Source organism: Puntigrus tetrazona, chromosome 12, assembly GCF_018831695.1.
Source record: "Puntigrus tetrazona isolate hp1 chromosome 12, ASM1883169v1, whole genome shotgun sequence".
NCBI lineage: Eukaryota > Metazoa > Chordata > Actinopteri > Cypriniformes > Cyprinidae > Puntigrus > Puntigrus tetrazona.
This window is the reverse complement of record NC_056710.1, coordinates 5,640,923-5,659,944: the sequence shown is the minus strand read 5'-3', so window position 1 is coordinate 5,659,944 and position 19,022 is coordinate 5,640,923. Positions and strand designations below refer to the sequence as shown.

At 34.5% G+C, this 19,022-nt stretch overlaps 1 protein-coding gene across 2 annotated transcripts in view; it reads left to right on the top strand.

The window, feature by feature from the left end:
* Positions 1-999: 999 nt before the first annotated feature.
* The window catches only part of aclyb (ATP citrate lyase b), a 30,200-nt gene continuing 12,177 nt past the window's right edge, over positions 1,000-19,022 (top strand). The window contains exons 1-16 of one of the 2 annotated variants that reach the window (XM_043254030.1): positions 1,000-1,155; positions 2,842-3,018; positions 3,099-3,221; positions 3,821-3,883; positions 4,943-5,133; positions 6,526-6,605; positions 8,376-8,506; positions 8,596-8,714; positions 8,827-8,963; positions 10,019-10,080; positions 10,171-10,288; positions 10,627-10,781; positions 11,309-11,402; positions 12,700-12,741; positions 14,661-14,802; positions 14,990-15,158. In XM_043254030.1, the coding sequence (XP_043109965.1) occupies positions 2,860-3,018; positions 3,099-3,221; positions 3,821-3,883; positions 4,943-5,133; positions 6,526-6,605; positions 8,376-8,506; positions 8,596-8,714; positions 8,827-8,963; positions 10,019-10,080; positions 10,171-10,288; positions 10,627-10,781; positions 11,309-11,402; positions 12,700-12,741; positions 14,661-14,802; positions 14,990-15,158 (1,785 nt within the window). In that variant the 5' untranslated portion in view covers positions 1,000-1,155; positions 2,842-2,859. The remainder of the gene's footprint in view (positions 1,156-2,841; positions 3,019-3,098; positions 3,222-3,820; positions 3,884-4,942; positions 5,134-6,525; positions 6,606-8,375; positions 8,507-8,595; positions 8,715-8,826; positions 8,964-10,018; positions 10,081-10,170; positions 10,289-10,626; positions 10,782-11,308; positions 11,403-12,699; positions 12,742-14,660; positions 14,803-14,989; positions 15,159-19,022) is intronic. The other variant, XM_043254031.1, reaches the window with a different exon arrangement.

Sequence of the window (19,022 nt, the reverse complement as noted above, 5' to 3'; positions counted from 1 at the left end):
CGTTGTACTTACATTAAATAAAATGTACTTACCATGTAACCAAGTTTGGAACAGTTTGTAATTATGTAGATGTAATAGGATGCTACTATTACATTAGAATTACAGAATATTACACAGGCTACTTAAAATAAAGTGTATCAACATTGTACTTAAGTGTACTTCATGTGTATCTATATCGTACATCTTATCTAGTAGCACCTTAGTTTGATTCAACTTATTAGAACACAGCTTAAATACATGTAATACCTTTCTAATTACATTACAACTGCAGCACATTACGGAGGCATAAGCTACTTAAAATAAAGCATATCAAGTTTGTACTTAAGTGTAAATAGCTGTTTAACAGTCTCAGTCTGTTACATATGAGTAAAAGTATCTGCCTGTTACATCTACATAAATGCAAACTGTAATTACAGGCTGTCCCAAAACTTACATGAACGGACATTTTATTTAATGTAAGCACAACAGCCACCACTAAGTACCTAATTAGGTAATTACTCTGTATTTTGACACCTTAAAATAAAGTGTTAACCAGAATTTTAATTTTTTGTGAGCCAGTGTTTTTCAACCCTGGTACTGAGTGTCCTCCAACACTGCACATTGTATGTCTCCCTTATCTGACACACCCATTTCATGTCCTGGAGTTTCTTCAATGAGCTCATTCATTTAAATCAGGTGTGTTTGATTAGGAAAACGCATAACATTTGCAGTGTTGGGGGTCGCCCAGGACCAGGGTTGAGAAACACTGCTTTAAGCCATTATTTTACACACTCCAGTGCAGTAGGTAGCAGTATACACTCATTACAACAGTCTGTAGCCCACAAGGAACTACCAGAATAGGCCTGTACTAAGCAGATCCTACAAAGGTTTGTGAAGTTCTTTTATTTATTTTTTTTAAACCAACAAAGTTATACAGGAGAATATTGAAAGTTTCCCCAGTGCCTTTTTTTCATTCTGTGTCCCCTCAGTGCCTCAAACTCCATACCGGTAGGAGGCGGAATATGCACCAAAGCTGGTTTGCCAACCGCCAATAACGTCAAAGAAGAAGAAGAACTCCGAGCATCAGCATCCAGTGAATGCGTATCACAGCAGCTGGGCTGTAAAGGCGTTTGACAGTCCTGAACTTCAAGACCGTCACATTGTGTAATTTGCCCGGTAAGGTTTGGCTTTGTTTGGCCGGGCCGTGTTAACGTTTAAATGCTGTTACTGATCGCGCGATAACTTTATATTCGACGCTTGTCCAGTGTCCACAGCGTCATCGAATATAATGGGAGTGTTTGTCGCTTCGCTTGAATGCAGAGAGGTTTCCTAATTATTAATGTGTGACGGGCCACCTTGTTTTATTAGTAAATCTTAATATTATCACTCGGTCATGTTATAAATGTTAATGTAGTGAACTAACTAATTCTTCCATTCTAGAGGGCAGCTGAACTTGTCAGTATGTTCACATGATTCTAATTATATATATATATATATATATATATATATATATATATATACACAAAACAAAACATGTTGCATGTACTGTGAATGTTACCATAACTTATATACGCACTGTTAAAATATTCAAAATGTACTAGCCATGCTAGGCAGCTGCTTTGAGTTCCTGCATTTCCTGCAAGTGTTGAGTACCGTAGCCAATCACAGACATGTCTGTTGAGAATGTGAACACAATGGCCAATTAGACATCCAAAGGGTTATTCCACCCCAAATGAAAATTTTGCCATTAATCACCTGTTATTCCAAACCCATATGGCCATTACTACGTCTTAAATTGTATTGTAAGTTACTCTGTACTGCTTAAAATTAGTTTTTACCAACAGTGTATAAAATCAATCAGCTCCCTTGTTCAGTAGTAAGGACATTAATCAGGGAGTTGGATATTTTAAGGACTCTCAATCGCAAAATCCTTCCAGTTCACAGTAATGTTTGCACCCTGAAAAATCCCACAATGCACCTCAAAAACTAGAAAGCATCGGGCGCTTACTATTATCTTTTGCAGGAAATAACCTCATGTTTCTGAAGCATGAAGTATAACCCTCACAAGTGAACGCGATAAATATGGCACAACTCTAGACCGGCAATAAACACACATAAATTAGTATTTATAAATAATTCTAGGCTGAAATGTTGTAAAAAAAAAGAACAGAGCGATATGATTTAAAAAAAAAAATAAAATATATATATATATATATATATATATATATATATATATATATATATATATATATATATATATATATATATGAAAATTAGAAACCATTGATAGAAATTAAATTACACAACCTACTGATTCACAAGCTTGGGAGCTACAGAGCTGATTGAGACTCCTGATTTGAGTCTAAGAGATTTTGAATTGGGGGGAAAAAAACCCTGATATGTAGAATGTGGAACTATATTCCAGTCTGAAAACTTTACAATGTGTGTGTGGCCATTGGCCCTCTTAGTAGCATAAGAAACAACATTTATTCAAATTCAGAATGGGTGATGTACAGGTGCATTTAAAAAAAAAAAAATATTGTGACATTTCAAAAAGTGAAACTTAAATATATTCTAGATTCATTACGTGTAAAAGAAAACACTTAAAGTTGAAAATTTGCTCTAAGCTCTAATCATCCAAATTAAAACTTTTGAAAGTGTTTACATGTAATGAATCCTGAATATGTGAAAGGTTTTCTGACCCAGAGACACATTTTTCTGCAATTCTTCAGCTAATGCTTGTACGGTCTTTGGTCACTCAAACTCTGCTTCTCACTATCCATTAGGACAATATAGAAACATGTCTCCTAGGCAGATTAAGCCACAATGCCCAACTCTAAATATTTTCCTGTCTTACTGTAGGCAGTGTTCTCGGTCGTGATGTCTGCTAAGGCCATTTCTGAGCAGACAGGAAAAGAATTCCTGTATAAATACATTTGCACCACAGCAGCCGTGCAAAACCGTTTCTGCTGTGCCACCGTCACTGCAGAGACCGACTGGGAACGCCTTACACAGGACCATCCGTGGCTGCTTACAGAAGTGAGTATATGTCTTGGTTTTCTGTTACATAATACTGCATTGTTTTCAGTGTAATGTAATTTGTCTGTCCTTCTGTGCAGAGGCTGGTTGTGAAGCCAGATCAGCTGATCAAACGCAGGGGGAAGCTGGGATTGGTGGCAGTTGACCTGAACCTTGAGGGTGTTCAGGAATGGCTGAAATTACATCTGATGACAGAAATCACAGTAGGCCTTTTTAAAAGTTTTTTTTTGTATCTACTTACTCCAGTGTTATTTGCCATTCAAGCTTATTATGTAATTGTACTATACCTAACTTTTATGTTACAAGTAGGTAAGCAGTTTATTCCACTGTATTTACAAAACACTGAAACTTGCTTTAAACAAATGTGATGTGACTTTTTCTAGCAGACATTTATATAGATTTTATCCATGATGCAGATCCACTTTGCAGGTAAAATTAAATGAATTGCTCTTTACATTGAAATCTTTTTGAAACAACGAAAACAATGGCTGAATCATGCAACAACCTTGATCAGGTTCAGAGATTCTCTATAATCATTGAATATCTTTTTGATGATGTCAGTACTTAGTTGTTTTGCCTAACAAAACACAATAACACACTGTATCTTGAACAACTTAATCCAGATTAATTTGTAATGAAATGCATTTAAATGACCTTTTGTTAATTGAAAAACAGAATGCATCGGCAAGCCAAATATTAAAATTCATATTGTGGCTCCTTGGAATTTAAATAAAACAGATTAATTCTGCAGTGATATGATTCTAAGGGCTTGTTTTTTTTCTCTTTTTACCCTTTTTTTCAGATTGGGAATGCGAAAGGGATATTAAAGAACTTCCTCATTGAGCCATTTGTACCTCACTCACAGGTATTGCACTTTTGGTTACATTTTATCCTTATCAGTGTCTTATTGTGGGTAGTTACACACAGTTGCTTCATTTGGATTTTTGTATACACTGCCTGGCCAAGAAAGTTGGATTTTAGGAAGCAATTTGATTACATTTTCCTGTTTAGTATGTTTCTGGAATGTAATTTGATTGGCAGCAACAGTTCTTTTAACCTGAACAGTTGCAGTGCATTGCAGTTTTTATTTCTTAAAGAAATCATGTGAGACATACCATAAATTTACATCTAGTGTTTTCAAATCATTTTTAGGTTGTGCAGTGAATCCCCCCCCTTAAAATGGAACAAATACAATACATGGAAACAGTGTCATTACTGAATCTTAGAATAGGGAAATAATGTTTTTCAAATGACATCAAATCAAGTGTCTTATCCAGATTTGTACCATTAACACTAAATGCATCTAAACAAGAGGATTATAGATTAGATTAGACCTGGGTCCACCTTTTTTATACTTATTTCATCATAAATGTAAGAAATATGTATTAGCTTCCTTTTATAATTACCTTTTATAGTAACCTTTTTAAAGTCTGCAGAAAAGAAAATAATACTACTTAATTAGCCAACTAGACTCGACATTATTATTTGGCAAAAACTACTTATAGTTAGTACTGTGCACATCCAGCCAACTCTCTTCACTACTAAAGTCATGTTAATGTTAAAGTTACTGTGATTGGAGTTTTTTTTTTCCTTTCACTGTAAATGTTCCAGGAACAAAGACATCACTTCTCAAACCAATGAATAGCATTATACAATGACCTGTACACAGCTCATTCACAGAATTCTGTGAATTCAGAATTCTCATTCTGTGAATTTTCAAGGAAGTTTTTCCAACCTGGAGTTTCATCCAATCCTAGGTGAAAGTTGTCACAGCTTTACAAGTAATGGATTACCCAGTATTCATGAATTCCATTTAATTGCTTGGCTTTAATCACTTATGTATATCTTTCTTTAGAAAACGTTTTCTGAAATTAGCTTTATTTGACCTGTCTTTATTTGAGCGTGTCATTGACCTCTCTCACAGGAAGAGGAGTTTTATGTGTGTTTGTACGCCAGCCGGGAAGGCAGTCATGTGCTGTTCCATCATGAAGGTGGGGTGGACGTTGGAGATGTGGACATCAAAGCTCAGAGACTTTTGGTGGGAATAGATGAGAAACTCACAGAGGACATGGTTACACAACAGTTACTTATACACGTTACAGATGAGAAGAAAGAGTAAGCTGATCAGTTTCATTTATTGTTGTTTCACTTCTGTAAGTTTAAAACTATATTTTACATTTGCAGACATACACAATTCGAAGGCTTTTGGTGATGTCATGTTCCAAAAGTAAATTAAATACTTTGAGCTTTAAGCTTAAGCAATGATATACATATACAGTACTGTGCAGAACTATCAGGTCATGATTTTCTTTTCAAATATTTCTTTACTACAGATTTATTAAAACAATTACGGACAAATGTAAACCTACTATTTCTTACTGGCCCACACTATGAAAGATAAAAATAACAGGCTTAAAACCATTTTATTTGTGAAAAAACTAATTGACTAAGACTTTTGCACAGTACTGTCTTTAAGTAGACAATGATGATGATTTATTTATTTTTTTAGCTGAATTAAAGGGTTACTCCACACCAAAATAAAAATGTTTGTCATCAATCACATACACATTGCAAAGTTACAGACTAGTATGTACATATCAGGGTTTTCCATTTTAAAGTCATTTTTCAGACTCGAATTGCACTTGGTAAAAGCTCTGGAATTTTAAGCAGTAAGTGACTTGAAGGTTTTTCTTTCACTCTAAAATGATTTTTTTTTGTCAATCACTTACCCACATGTTGTTCCAAATCCGTAAAACCTTAATTTGCACTGAGAACACAATTTAAGATATTTTGGATAAATATTATCTTCCTGTTGACTGCCAAGTAAAATACAGTGTTAATGTCTCTAAAAGTATGAAAGACATCGTCTGAATAGTACATCTGCCATCAGTGGTTCAACCGTAACATTATGAAGCAGCAAGAGTATTTTTTGTACAGAAATAAAACAAAACTAATAACTTTATGCACAAAGAAATGTATTTGTTTCTATTTTGCATGAAGCCTCATTCTGACAGCAAGTCTAAGTTTCAATTTTAATTCTGACTACAGTATACATTTTGCTAAAAGATTTTGCTGCAACAGCACCGTAAACTGCTCCATGAAGAGTGTGTTTCAGGGATCAATTTTTTGACAGAGACCAGAGTTTTTAGGTGTTTAAATGCTTTACTGTGTAGTTGCATAACCATTTAAAGACCAAATAAATGCATAGTACTAAAATTGATAATAACATAAATAATAAAGAGCTTACATCTGTTTACACACTCAATGAAGACCATTTGTAGATATACTAGTGATTTGTTATGTTTCAGGTTATGTATACTATTTTTGTAGAAAAAAATACAGTAAAGTGTATTGATTCATGGTTTTTGAGAATTAATATCAAATCAACCTATACTACAATCAATACGTTTTGCCCAACTTTTTTCAGCAAGAAAATGATAACGTAGGAAAAAATGTCTTCAATTAATGGTGTCTTTAACAAAAATAACTTATCGTTATTTTTTGCAGAGTGCTGGCAAGCTTCATAGTGGGTCTCTTCAATTTGTATGAGGATCTCTATTTCACATATCTAGAGATCAATCCACTGGGTATGTGCTTTCTTCTTTTTCAGGACCTGTTTTTTTTTATTTTAGGCAAGCATGAATATTAATATTGGCTCATACTTAAATTTCTAATTAATATTTGGTGTGAGACGTTGAGTCTGCTCACTGACCTGAAGCATATTTCACAATTTTATATATTGTTTTATATTTGTTTTTCTTTTTGCTAAAATGGTTTTTATGTAAAACACCTCAATTGACAACAAACTACTTGGTAACTTTTATTTCTTGGCTACAGTAAGCTGTAATGTGGACCACACTTCATACTGTTGGTCAGATGCGCACTATTTGTGCTGTATAATGTATAAACGTGTATATAATGCTTCATATTATGAGGAAAGACACTTGTGTGTGTGTGTGTGTGTGTGTGTGTGTGTGTCTCTTTTTGTAAGATATAAAGCAGACAGGATAAAATCCTGTAGAAAATAACATGGGTATGTAATGAATCATGCAAGGTGATTTACTAAGGTTTGTGGTCAGTTTAGTATTTGTGACAAAATATATGGCTTGTTTGCACATAGCGGGACGGTTTGGTATAGTACGATTATGTCCGTTTTCATTGTAAATGGTACCAAAATACCAAACCGTACCACTTTTTGGGTACTCTTACAGAGCGAAGAGAATGTATTTGTTTAAAACAAGTTTGCGGTTTATTTAAAGAGATAGCTCCTACTTGATATGCTGATTGCCTGTTATATGTCCGCTTAGAACAGTCTCAAGCTCGACTAGTCCTTCTGACTTTTTGGGTAACGTTATATTTCAGGCATTCATGATCTAATGCATCTTTTTTGTTCCTGGTTATACATTTTTGCTTAAGCACAAAGTTATATTTAACCTTATTTATTTTCAACTTAACTGTAGCACAGCACTGACTTTGTTTTCTTTGTCATTATTTCCTATTAAGCTTTGTATACTTTTATAAGGGCTATTATTGCTCATTAAAACTGACAAAAAAGGCAGAATTGTGCTTATTGTCATGCTTTGTCAATTGCTATTTTATTTTACACATTTCTGATTATAATAGTTTCTGCTTGTTTGTGACCATACTACACTAATTTGTGCTGCTCTTGGTAGATGTTTGGTAATGTTGTGCATTGTCAGTAGAAGTTTTGTAGAACTTTCCACTCCCATCAGGGCACTTATGGGATTGAAATTTGAAAATTGAAGGTGCTTTACTTATCCTGATGGCATCCTAGGTGTGTATGACTTCATTCAGATGAATCTGGTCTGAGTTATATAAAAAAATGTCCTGGCTATTCCAAGTGTTATCATTGCAGTTGGCAGGTGTTTCTGTTCAACATTTAATATTTAATAAAATGTTATATTATTAGTGAAACATGCTCATTTATTTGGAGTTGATGCTCAAAAATGTGTGCTGTTTGACTGAGATTTTTTCTACTTTTAAAAGACTATACATTCAAACAGCTGAAGTAGGACAATACTTGAGAATTACTGGAAAATACTACACTAGCAAAGCTACTGCTCATTGAACAAGGCTTAATGCAGTGTAGTAGTAGTATCCATAACTACAAGATTTACTCTTCTGCACAGTGGAAACTTCACTGTAACAAAAACTCTTTTAAATTAAAAACATTAAAGTTTCCCTTTACTCAAAAAAAACATAAAATAGCATTTAATTTCAAAATTTGTTTGGAAGGAGAATGTCATATACGTCTAGGATGCCTCAAGGGTGAGTAAAACAAACAGGATGGTAATAACAGACTAATCATGTGTTATTTTCTGCTTGCATATATGCAGTGGTCACTAAGGAAGGAGTGTACATCTTGGATATGGCAGCCAAAATTGATGCTACTGCCGACTATATCTGCAAGCCCAAGTGGGGTGATATGGAGTTTCCTCCTCCATTTGGCAGAGAAGCTTATCCTGAGGTGTGGTATGCAAACATCATGCCATTACACACATTAAATCAGAGAATGTTCTCTGGTTCAGAATTGCATTGTTGCTGTTTTGTGTACAGGAAGCATACATAGCAGATCTTGATGCTAAGAGTGGCGCCAGTCTGAAACTCACCCTACTGAATCCCAGAGGACGCATTTGGACCATGGTGGCCGGTGGTGGTGCATCAGTGGTTTACAGGTTGTGTTGCCTGCCTACATCTTAGCCCTCAGATGTTATGCATTACGTATACGCATTAACTGATGTTACCAAATGAGATCCTAATAAGAAAGTGTTGTGGTTGTTTGTTTAGTGATACCATCTGTGATCTGGGTGGAGTAGATGAACTGGCCAACTACGGGGAATACTCTGGAGCACCCAGTGAGCAGCAGACATACGACTACGCCAAGACGATCCTCTCCCTAATGACCCGTGAGAAACATCTTGAAGGTGAGTGTTTGACAGAATGGCATGTTAAGTTATGAATTGCTAATGTGAAAAAATAACAAAAAAAGTAATAACAAAAATTAAAAAATAATACAAAACTGAAATACCATTTATGATGTATGATTTCAGTGGTGCTCTTACCAAGACGCAAACTTGTCAATCAACAAAAACCAAATGGTCTCAGCTTGTTAGAAAAAAGTATTACATTTGACTGCTGTACTAAAACATCTGAGATTTGTGTCATACTTCCTTGACTTTTTTTAAATAAAAGTTTATAGCATAAATATTGCCACCAGTTGTTTTGCTGTCTAGTTCTTTTAATTTTCACTCTGTCTTGCTCAACCAGCTGTAAGATATTGCTTGATAAATCTTATAGTACTGAGATTTCTTCTAAAAGTAACATATTTTATCCTGTGCTCCTTAGACTCTGGTGACGGGTCATCTTATTTATTTTAGATTTCAGCACAGCATTTGAAACGGTAGATCAAAGTTGGTTCTCCTTATATCTCGGAGATTGAACATTCTCAGTTAATATTGGCACAACTCGTACTCAACATTAAATCATGTGTGGTGTCCCACAAAGCTCCATTTTGATTCCTCTGCTTTTTTTCTATGAACATGTTTCCTCTTTTTCAGAAATTTTATTCTGATGATATACAATTTTATCTTCCTATCGATTCATTGTGTGTGTGTGTGTATGTATAGCATTATATTATACATTGTTTGCAATTGGTCTGAAATGTGGCAGCTATTTGAAAAGAAATGGGTGAAAAGTCACCTCTTCTCATTTCCATACATTAGCTACCAGTTAGAGTTGATTTTAAGGTTTTACCGTTTGCTGATAAAGCACTGCATTGGCTAGCACCACAGTATATTGCTGTATTTTTCTGTTCATTCAACCAGTTGCCACTTTCTTTTCCGCGGTCCCGCTTAAAGCATTTTAAGCCTTTGCTGCTGTGGCTCCTAAATAGTGGAATGCACTTCCAGTTATTGTTATATCCTCTCTCATTGATCTAAATCTATACTGAAGACTCATTCCTTCTCTTTTGCCTCTTCAGGAAAGGTGTTGATCATTGGTGGTAGTATTGCTAACTTCACTAATGTAGCAGCTACTTTCAAGGTACAATGGCTCTTCTGTCTTGATATTCATCATTCCTAAATCAAGTTAAATGGTTATTTTCATAAAGTGTCATCTTTCATCACACATCAGGGTATTGTGAGAGCTATCAAAGACTACCAGGGGCCCCTAAAAGAACATGAGGTTACTATCTTTGTTCGACGTGGAGGTCCTAACTACCAGGAAGGTCTGAGAGTGATGGGAGAAGTTGGTAAGCAAAAACAGCTCTTCAAGGGTGCTGTTTACACCTGCTGTTCACATTGGCCAAAATGAGATTTTTCCAGTTCAAACATATTAATAAATAGTAGAAAATTACTGATTAGCTCAAAAGGAAATATGCATTAGTTGTCAAAGCTTATAATCATAGTCATAAAACCGTCTGTAAACTAAAAAAAACTACTCGTAGACATTCAACTATACCAAATGTATTTACCGGTCAGAAGTGCACATGAAAATGTTCTTGAATTCACTTGTGTATAATTTGTAATGATGTTGATTCATATATTTCTCCAACCTTCTGTTGTTCTGGTTCGCTTTTCATTGCAACAGGAAAGACTACTGGTATTCCCATCCATGTCTTCGGCACAGAGACTCACATGACTGCTATTGTTGGCATGGCTCTGGGTCATCGGCCAATCCCCAATCAGCCTCCAGTGGCAGCACACACTGCTAATTTCCTGTTGAACACCAGTGCTAGTGCAGCTGTAAGTGTGGTTTTATACCTTATCCCAAGGGCTGATACAATAGCATGTAAACCCATACATTGTAGTTTTTTAAGTGCTGAAGCAATTATTTTTTATTAGATTTTGGCCATTTTTGGCTGCATGAGTCATTTGTGAACTTAAAAACGAGTGGCAATATGACAAGTGACCACCAAAGAGATTGAAGAGGTTGAAGCACATGTGTTTCGTCTTTTTTGTGAAATACTGTTAAGAGAAAGATGAACAGTTTTCCCATAAGCAGTATAGACTAATACATTTCTTGCCCTTCTGAATTCATACAATTAAGATTCAAACATTAGTGTTCATCTCATAGATGAATGTATGAACATGTTTATACTACAGGGATAAATTTTGTCATTTGACTTATTGGATTTAGACAGTTTAAATTCAGTGCCAGCAGCAGAACATATCTCAACTGTTATATAATTAATTGTTATACTAAAGTAATAAATGCTAGATTGCAGAGGCCCACAAACCCTTTTGAGAAGTTCACGCTTTTTGTCTTCCAGACGCCAGCAAGAACCAGAAATACTTCATTTTCTGAGCACAAACTGACCAATAGTGTCACAGAAGGCATGATGGCCACAGCAGGTGTTCCAAGAGGTATTTAGAGCTCATCTGAAGTTTATCATCATAGTCACAGTAAATTTTAAAGAAAACGTTTGAAAAACACATTCACAATTTCCATTGATAACTGTAGCTCATTTAAAGGTGTGCTAAGTAACTTTGTTTAGCTGAAATTTATACAGATGCCAGTGTGAACGCAGCATCCCACAAAGTGAAAGATTGCAGTATCATATGGTTTAAATACTCTAAACTTGTGGCCAACACCAAAAACCAGTATTCATTTATTTTTTTAATCAAGAACAAGCAGAATTTCATCCTGTAAGTTTCTATTTTCCTTGAACACATTAGTTTTTTGCACTTTCCTAAGCAAGTGCCTGACATTTGACTTTATAAGGTCTTTTTAAACAATACTGATGTTTTAGATTTTAATTGGTAATTAAAACATGTCATTAAATTTTTACAGGGTAATAGACCCTTCTTCTGTTAGTAAACATTAGGGCTTTTCACATTGCCCTTAACCCCGGGTTATCGTCGTTGTAAGCACAAGGCTAAAGACATGTTTCACACCTGTAAAATGAAAGCGGTGTTAGCACCACATTTTACCCAGGGTTATGAAACCCTGCTCTGGAGGCTTGTCACATCAGTAACAGAAAACGGGCATCGTTTAAACAGCAGCCGGTGAGAGAAAAGTACAAAATAACAACACCCTTAAAAGAAATTCAAATAAATATTCACATACTTTGCTCCTTGTTTTCTTTCTTTTTCGCTTGTTTTTCGCTCCATGACCTGCGCTTTCTATGAAATAATAAATATACACAGTATACACAATTATATAAAGAAATCCTTATTTTAGGTGTGATTAATTGCAAATAATTTAATTAGCTGAGAAAAAAAAAATTCAATAACATTCATAACAACTCTGTAGCTGCCATAGCTATAAATTATATTAGAGTGTGGTGATAAATTGACAGTGCAGGTTTAGTTTATTTTCTGCTGAGTGTAGGAAAAATGACTGAAAATTTACTTGCACCTGTGCTTCTGCTATTTAGTGCCATGCTGCTTTTACATATGCGAATGCTGGGAACTGTTAATACAGATGCAAAAATAAATTAGTGCTATGTGAACCAATAATACATTTGGTAGAAGTATAAAAAAGTAACTTACTGCACCTTTACATTTTTCCACCTTTTCTCAGCACCTACTGTCTTATTTTGTTTGTTTGTTTTTGTGTTTGTTTTTTTTGTCCTGTCATTTTTCAACTATTTTAATTTCATTTTCATTCCGTCTCTTTTCTCTCCTCATGCTGTCTTTCTCTGTTCATCATAATAATTAGTTTCATGGTCTGCAAGAGCCATGTTTAATGCAACGGTTAAAGGTAAGACCCCAGGGCTGGTCAGGTGTTTAGTGTGTTTCTTTGCACAGTGCACAGTGTTGTATGTTGGCATGGCAGCAGTTATTAATCAGTTATCCAAAAAGTCAGGGGAGCCACTGCCCCTCTGCCCTCATCGGCTATGATGTCGCTCTCACCAAACCCACCCCCGCTATCAGCCTATCCTAAGTTTTCAGTCACCACTCCACTAAAGAGACATCTGCGCTCTGTGTTTTCCCGCAGTAATGTTTGAATTCTTTGTTCATTATGAAGTCTTTATGAATTTATCAATTTAAATCATCCTTGCTAAAAAATAGTATTCATTTATATAATTTCCGACTCTAAATGGTTATAGTGCGTAAATGCTGATCTTTAGATATATTTTTATTCATTAAAAAAATCCTGAAAATAAATAAAAATAGAAATCAGTTATTTGAAATAGTAAAAATTACTGTTTTGCTGTACTTTGGTTTAAATAAATGCAGGCTTTGAGAGCAGAAGAGGAATCTTTAAAAAACATAAACCATAAAAAATTTCAAAGACTTCTGAGTGATAGTGTATATTTGTAACAACTGGATAACTAGTTTTAACAAGTACCCACCCCATTAGGGCCCCTTTTTTAGTTTGGACAACTGTTCTTCAAAATGTCTGTGCATTGCACTGCAAGAAGTAGGTGTGGTCCTCAATTTTGATTGTCCAAGAGTGCCAATGTTCAGAGTATATTAAATATTTAGTCTGATACATAAAGTAGATTTTATAATTAATTTATCCTTTGTATCAGCAGCCAAGCTTGCATCTATGTTTTCATGCAAGCAGCAAAAAGCTGCTTTGAGAGGTTTTTGTTTTTGTTATTAAACCGAGCAGGTGAACTGCCAGCTGTGGTATGAATACTTCATTCAAACATACTCTTTTCACATAGGTGTTTTTCACCTAATTTATAATAGGCAAGTACGCATATTCTAATGCAGCCTATAATTTTGTGGCACCAGGAAGCGATGAATAGCATTGATAAGAGAAAGAGAGACTGAGCATATTGATAAGATCTTGCTCTTTTGGTGTTGTTTGATAAACACCAAAGAATACAAAATTTGTTTAGTAATAATGAAATAAATTTGAATGGCTGAATGTTTGAAAGCATAAATAACAGAAATGGAATGTTGCATAAAAATGAATGCTTTTGTGTGTACCAGGGTAACTAGCACATATTCACGTTAAACTGCTAATGTCAGACCTAATGTTAGAGTGAATTTGCATAATGTATTTATATTCTGATCTGAAGACAGCTTGCATGTGGATAGCACTTCAAATTTGTGTGACAAACACTTAACTTGGTGCGAATTGGCCTTTTAACTTAACACACAAATGGGATTTGTGTGCGCGATTTCACAAACCAAAATGTGTCTTACCTTGTGTTACAGCCAGCCACAGCAAGATATACACCCAAGTTCATATGTTTATATTCACCTTGGAGAATAAGCAAAATGTTAATGTAAATAAATAAGATATATCATAAAAAATTCACATAACGAATGTTTACATGTGGTCTGTGAGACAAAATAACAGAATTTGCACATATGTCCCCTATTAGAATGTTTAGTTTGCCTGAACATTGCAGGAACTTGGAGTTGCAGTGAGAGCAGGGCCATCCATGTAGTCTCTTCATGTGATTGTTGTTTTCTTTCTTTCTTTTTTGAAAATAAAAGGATATTTAGTTTTATTAATACTTTAGTGTATCTTGTTGTCCATCTAATTCTTATTATCAGACTATCACTTGTTTTCACTTTTTTTTTTCTACACACTCAAACTTAATGTAATACAAATTAACTAAATGGTATTCATATTTACATAAATTTGAATTATGGCATTAAGCAGGTACAGTACTTGGAGTTGAACTTAATCTAACTTTTGTCTCTCTACCCTTTTAGCTAAGGCCACGACTCTGTTCAGCAAGCAGACAAAGGCAATCGTGTGGGGCATGCAGACACGTGCTGTTCAAGGGATGCTGGATTTTGATTACGTGTGTTCACGTGATGAACCCTCTGTTGTCGCAATGGTCTACCCCTTCACGTTAGTACATTTAAAAAGAAACTTTATATGCTGAGTGTCTCTATAAGCTGTTCAACATAATGCAACTTCTGTAATATGTTGGTTTATTATACTTATTATATGGCACTTAATATTGTCAGATGTGACTGGGGTTTGAGGGCATGAGTAGGCTTTTATGATTTTTATATTATGTGTTTGTGTATGTCAGTGGTGACCACAAGCAGAAGTTTTACTGGGGTCATAAGGAGATTCTACTGCCTGTCTATAAGAACATGGCTGATGCTATGAAGAAACATCCAGACGTTGATGTGCTCATAAATTTCGCTTCACTTCGCTCGGCTTTTGACAGCACCATGGAAACAATGCAGTATCCTCAGGTAAAATCTAATACTTGACGGCTTAGTGTTTCTGACACATTTATTTTTATTTTTTCTGTTGATTTTCACAAGTTTTTTGAGTTTCACACTTTGCAGGAATATTATATTTGTTGGTATGAGTTCATTAGGTATTTGAATATCATACGAACTAAGAGAAACACTTTAAATATAGGGGCTAGAATTTTTGCATAATAAATAGTATTTGATTATCACGATTTAAGTAATGCTCTGCTTTAATCAAAGTTATTGTCCCACGCAGACACAAAACGCAGAATAATTTCATTTAGTTTGACGACATGACTAAAGGCACACTGAGGGAAATAATGCATATGTGTATTTATTACTGAATTATTTGTAAGAATGCATGGAAAACTGATGGCATTTGCTTTCGATTTATTTCTCCGTGTTAATGTATAGTAAAGCAGTGTTTAGAATCCTGGCCTGTGTCCGACAGCATATAAGAATTACTGACCCGAGCCTGGCCTTTTCTCTTACTTTTTCCCAAAACTTCTTATACTTCTGTTAAAATAGTTCTGTGTTGTGTAATGGCAAAATTACTGTATTTTGTTTCATGTTTTTATTAAGTTAATTTAGAAAAAAACATTTAAAGCCTTTTATGTTCATTAAATATACGTTTTAGTTTTTAAGTAACTACCAAGCGGCCAGCAGCAGACAGTAAGTTCATCATAAAGTAGGCCTTTGTTTGATCAATTTAGCCTATTTAAATAATCACAACATACCTAAACTGAAATTTATAGCTGCTAAAACAATTCAGCCATGTACAAGTTTTAAACCTGCACTATAATACATTTGTACAGAGTGGAACCTAAAACGTGCTTTGCAGGACATTAGTGGAAATGAAATGGCCTATGACGTCTTTTTTACATTTTTCCCAGATACCTAACAACATTTGGAACTGTAAAGTTCTACTTTTATTTCTGTGCACTCTTAGTATCAACAAAATATTGTGATTTCATAAAATAAAGAAAACAAACATGATCCTGGAGGTGCTTTCTGCCTTCTTGTATTGAAGAGGAATGTCTAAAATAAAAAATGTAATTAAAATAAGGAGCCTAAAACGGGTTCAAGGCCTGTCATCTTATTGGTTGAAGTGTTAACATTATTAAATTGCACATGAGCTTATGTAGAACTGTTTATGGAGCAAATATTTATTTTTCTTTTACATTTTATCATTCAGGTTCATCCTTTCTATTATTATTTTTATTTAAATAAAATAAAAATAATAATAGAATTTTGTTTTTAAAAAAATGTTCAAAACTTTATTTAAACATATAGTAAATATAGATAACATGTTATGAATATTTTTTGTTAGTTTAAAATCCAGATTTTATTTCACTGTTTATGCAAACAAAAAAAGGTGCACAGTGCTGATAATTTCAATTCCTTTGTGATAAAACTTGGCTAAATGATTGATATTTTGGAGATTCAAGTATTGTAACATTGTTAGCTCTCATCCAGTTTTGATTTTAAAATGTAGTTTCCGAATCAAATAAGGTTGAAGAGAGCCATAAAATTATTTTAAGTCATCAGCTTTGTGTTTGTCCTGTTGTTTTAAGTTAATTTGCATTTTAAGCAGGCTACAATACAGCTTGTTGACTCAAAGCTGCAAAGTGCACTGCACAAAGGAACAAAATATAAAACAATAAATCAGTGCAAATAATTTTAATAAAGTTTAAATAATTTTCAATTTACACATCTAGACTTATTCAACATCAAATTCAAGTGCACAGTTTAACCTCAGGTGTCACTAAGTTCGGTCCTGGAGGGCCAGTGTCCTGCAGAGTTTAATTTAGCGGATCCACCTCCTCACGCAACAATGCAAAATATTTGTGCTGATCTATAGTGTGCATATAAAAAGTGTGCTTGCCACGCATCTACATTTGAAATAAAGTTGAGTACACAAAAGACGCAACATGTGAACAACCAGGCTGCTGGACAAGATAATCTTAACTCACCAGGGCGACATTTCTTACGTAATTTTGTGTATATTTGCTTAACTTAAGATATCGTATTAGTTCTAGTTCTTTTTATTTGTAAAGCACATTTAAAACAGTCACAAGACTGACCAAAGACTGACCATGCAAGCCAGTCAGCATTAAAATAAAATAAATCACATAATAAGCAATAAATAAATGCATTCAGACCACATCAATTTGCAGAAGCTAAAGAGAACAAGTACGTTTTCAATGGGGATTTAAAAACCCGTAAAGATGAAGCAGCTCTAAGGTATGCTGGCCAACTGTTCACAATCTAGTGCCCATCACTGAGAAAGCTCTATCTCTTCTATGTTTCAACCTAGAATAGGGAACTATAACTAGATTTTAATTGCCAGATCTTAAGTCTCCGGTGGGCTTGTAAGAATGCAGTAATTCAGATAACTAGCTAGGGGTGAGATTGTGTAGGCATTTATAAACAAATAATTTTAAAATGTAGCCTAAAATTAGCTGGAAGCCAATGGAAGGTTTGTAAAAAGATTCTAATCTGGACAGAAGCAACTGATGATCTGGCCCCAACTGAGCCTGGTTTCTCAAGTTTTTCTTTTTATTTCTTAAGACACTTAATTTCTAGTGACTACCGTCAATTTGATTAAAGAGACCATCTCTGCATTTAATAAAAAATTAAGTGTTAATCACTCTGTACTCTTTAGTGCTTCAGTAATACAATCTGTATTACTAAAAGCGCTTTTTAAAGTGAGTGATTTGATAGATTGATGAACTAAGGCATCCAAGGCCGTAGTCAGGTCCAAAAGAATCGTTTAAAACTCTCAGCAGAGCTGACTCAGTGCTATGCAAAGGCTTGAAACCTGACTAAAAGAGTTCTGAGATATGGTTAGTACTTAAAAAAAAAAAAAAGATTGAAGTTGACATAATAAAATCGTATATGATATAAGACATATCTAAGGAAGGCTTCTTGAGCAGGGGAGTAACAGCATGCAAGAACCACATCAGTTAATAAGCATTTGTTCAATAAAGTACAGCATGACCAACAAACTAATTTAACAGTTTAAAATACAGAGGGTGTATAAAATAATGAGGACAGAAAGAGAGTTTGAGGGAGTTGAAATCGGTGAGTAATTCCAGAGAAATTAAATAAAGTTTCCCATACAGACTGTACCTGGGAAACATTGCCAAGAACAGGATTAGGTGGTTACCACCAGGGAGCTTGAATTTGTAATTTTATAAGAACAAAGCACAAAAATTCTTCACATAGTTCATTTTAGGGGTTTGGGATGGAATATCAACAACAAACTACGAAAATTAACTCAATATTATACTCACGAAGGGGCTTTGGATGTCACTGTTAGTGCTTAGTTTTTAAGCTGCCTCTGTAGTGCTTGAGTTCTAATTGGCTTGCAAATCACACATTTTTGTCACAATGCAACAATGACATGATTAGACAAGTGACGATTACGCAACTGCTTTGAGAGAATGAAAGAAAGAATACATGGTACTGAGTCACTCAATCTGTTTTGTTTTTTTTTAAATGATTGATTTAATCTGCTAGATTGTGTAGAATCATTAATTCATGTAACCTACATGCTATATTGAATATGTTTGCAGAAATTTCCCTCATTATAAACTCAAAAGCTGCTTGGACAAGTACAACTATGTACAAATTCTGGACATGATTAAAAAAAAAAAAAAAAAAAACGTAAAATATAATTCCATAAATTTTCCCCCTCAAATTTTTCCAGGCCTGGAAATGTCTGTTTCTAAATGTTATGGCTTTTCTAGGTTTTCATGTACAAACCCTAATAAAAGCAACTGATTCACGCTGTTAATCACTTTAAATGGTCCAGCAGTGTTATTGCGTGAATGCTCCGGTACCTCTCCCTCTAATTAT